Here is a 1,246-nt window from a genome sequence, read left to right on the forward strand (position 1 = left end):
CCCAGGCCCGCCCGGCTCTGCGCCCCAGCCGCCCACCCCGTGTCCCTGCGCCCCGAGGCAGCTTTTCTGCAGGAAGCAGGACACACCGCAGCCCACACTGTTCTCCAAGCAGCCCCTTCCCTCCCCGGGTTTCGGGGGGCAGGGCAGCGTCTGAGCCATCTCCCGTGTCTCTGGGAGCTGCGGATCTAGTTTCCCGATTTTGCTTTTTCTGATGTGAGAAAGTAACGGGCCAGATCGGGCCACCGGCCCCTGGGCCTCCCGGCCAGGCTGCCAGGCGTACCCAGCCCCACCCTGCAGGCACCCACGCATGCTGAGCAGCTCCTGCGGCTGCTGGTGGTCCCCCCCGCCCACATCTGTCGCCTCCCGGTTGTGCCTGGTGAGGCGGGCAGCCGGGCAGGGCACGGCGCGAAGGTGTACCCAAGGCCCAGGCGGGCAGCCGGACACTGCTCTGGAGCCAGTTAGGTCCTCTGGCTGCGGTGCCAGGGTCTGCGTGCTCGTTTATTTACAGGCTTACTGAGGCATCCCAGAGCTGGGCACAGGCTGGGCGGGGGGAGGTGAGGGTGTGCCAGAGACGGGGGCACAGCAGGCGGGATCTGCCGAGACCCCCTGAGGGGCAGCGGGGACACAGGAGTCACCTGCTGGGCCCTGCCTGCTTGGCCTGACCCACCCTGGAGACCCAGTTTTTAGCTTCTGAAGGGCTCACAGAATGAACCCCGCGCAGCAGGGCCACCCCCCCTCGCCTCGTCTGGGGCGCTGGCAGCAGGAACTGGGGGACTGGTCAGCCCCTCGGGAAGGGGCCCAGACCTGGGGGTCCAGCGGGACTGAGGCGCTTGCCGCTTTCCAGGCCCCTCATCAAGGAGAAGCTGAGCCAGGGCATCACCCTTGTGGTGGACAGGTACGCGTTCTCAGGGGTCGCCTTCACCAGCGCCAAGGAGGTGAGTCTGCCCCACACCCGCTCCCTGGGCAGCGTCCGCCCAGCAGAGGCCGGGGGGCACGTCTGCTCCAGGGCTCAGCCAGGCTGGCCCCGAGTTTCCTAGCTTGAGGTCAGTGGGGGCACACAGGGCGGCCGCCCCCCCAGGAGGCCGAGTGTGTGGTTCCGTCTTTTGGGAACCGGTGGTGATGCCTGGGGGCCGGCGACCTGCTGCGGGCAAGAGCGGGGTGTCCCTAAGCGCCCCCCGAGGGTCACCGCCCCGGCGGGGGCGCCTCTTCCGGGGCGGCGTCCCCACTGCCGTGGGAGCTCGCCGGG

General features: G+C 69.6%; 1 protein-coding gene across 1 annotated transcript in view; it reads left to right on the top strand.

Moving 5' to 3' along the window:
* Nucleotides 1-706: 706 nt before the first annotated feature.
* Nucleotides 707-1,246, top strand: part of STK25 (serine/threonine kinase 25) — a gene marked incomplete at its 3' end in the record, with an annotated part of 42,248 nt that continues 41,708 nt past the window's right edge. The window contains exons 1-2 of the mRNA XM_012734770.1: nt 707-777; nt 845-935. Of these exons, the coding sequence (XP_012590224.1) occupies nt 707-777; nt 845-935 (162 nt within the window). The remainder of the gene's footprint in view (nt 778-844; nt 936-1,246) is intronic.

The sequence above is a fragment of the Condylura cristata genome, unplaced genomic scaffold, assembly GCF_000260355.1.
Source record: "Condylura cristata isolate star-nosed mole 26May11 unplaced genomic scaffold, ConCri1.0 scaffold00069, whole genome shotgun sequence".
Classification (NCBI taxonomy): Eukaryota; Metazoa; Chordata; class Mammalia; order Eulipotyphla; family Talpidae; genus Condylura; species Condylura cristata.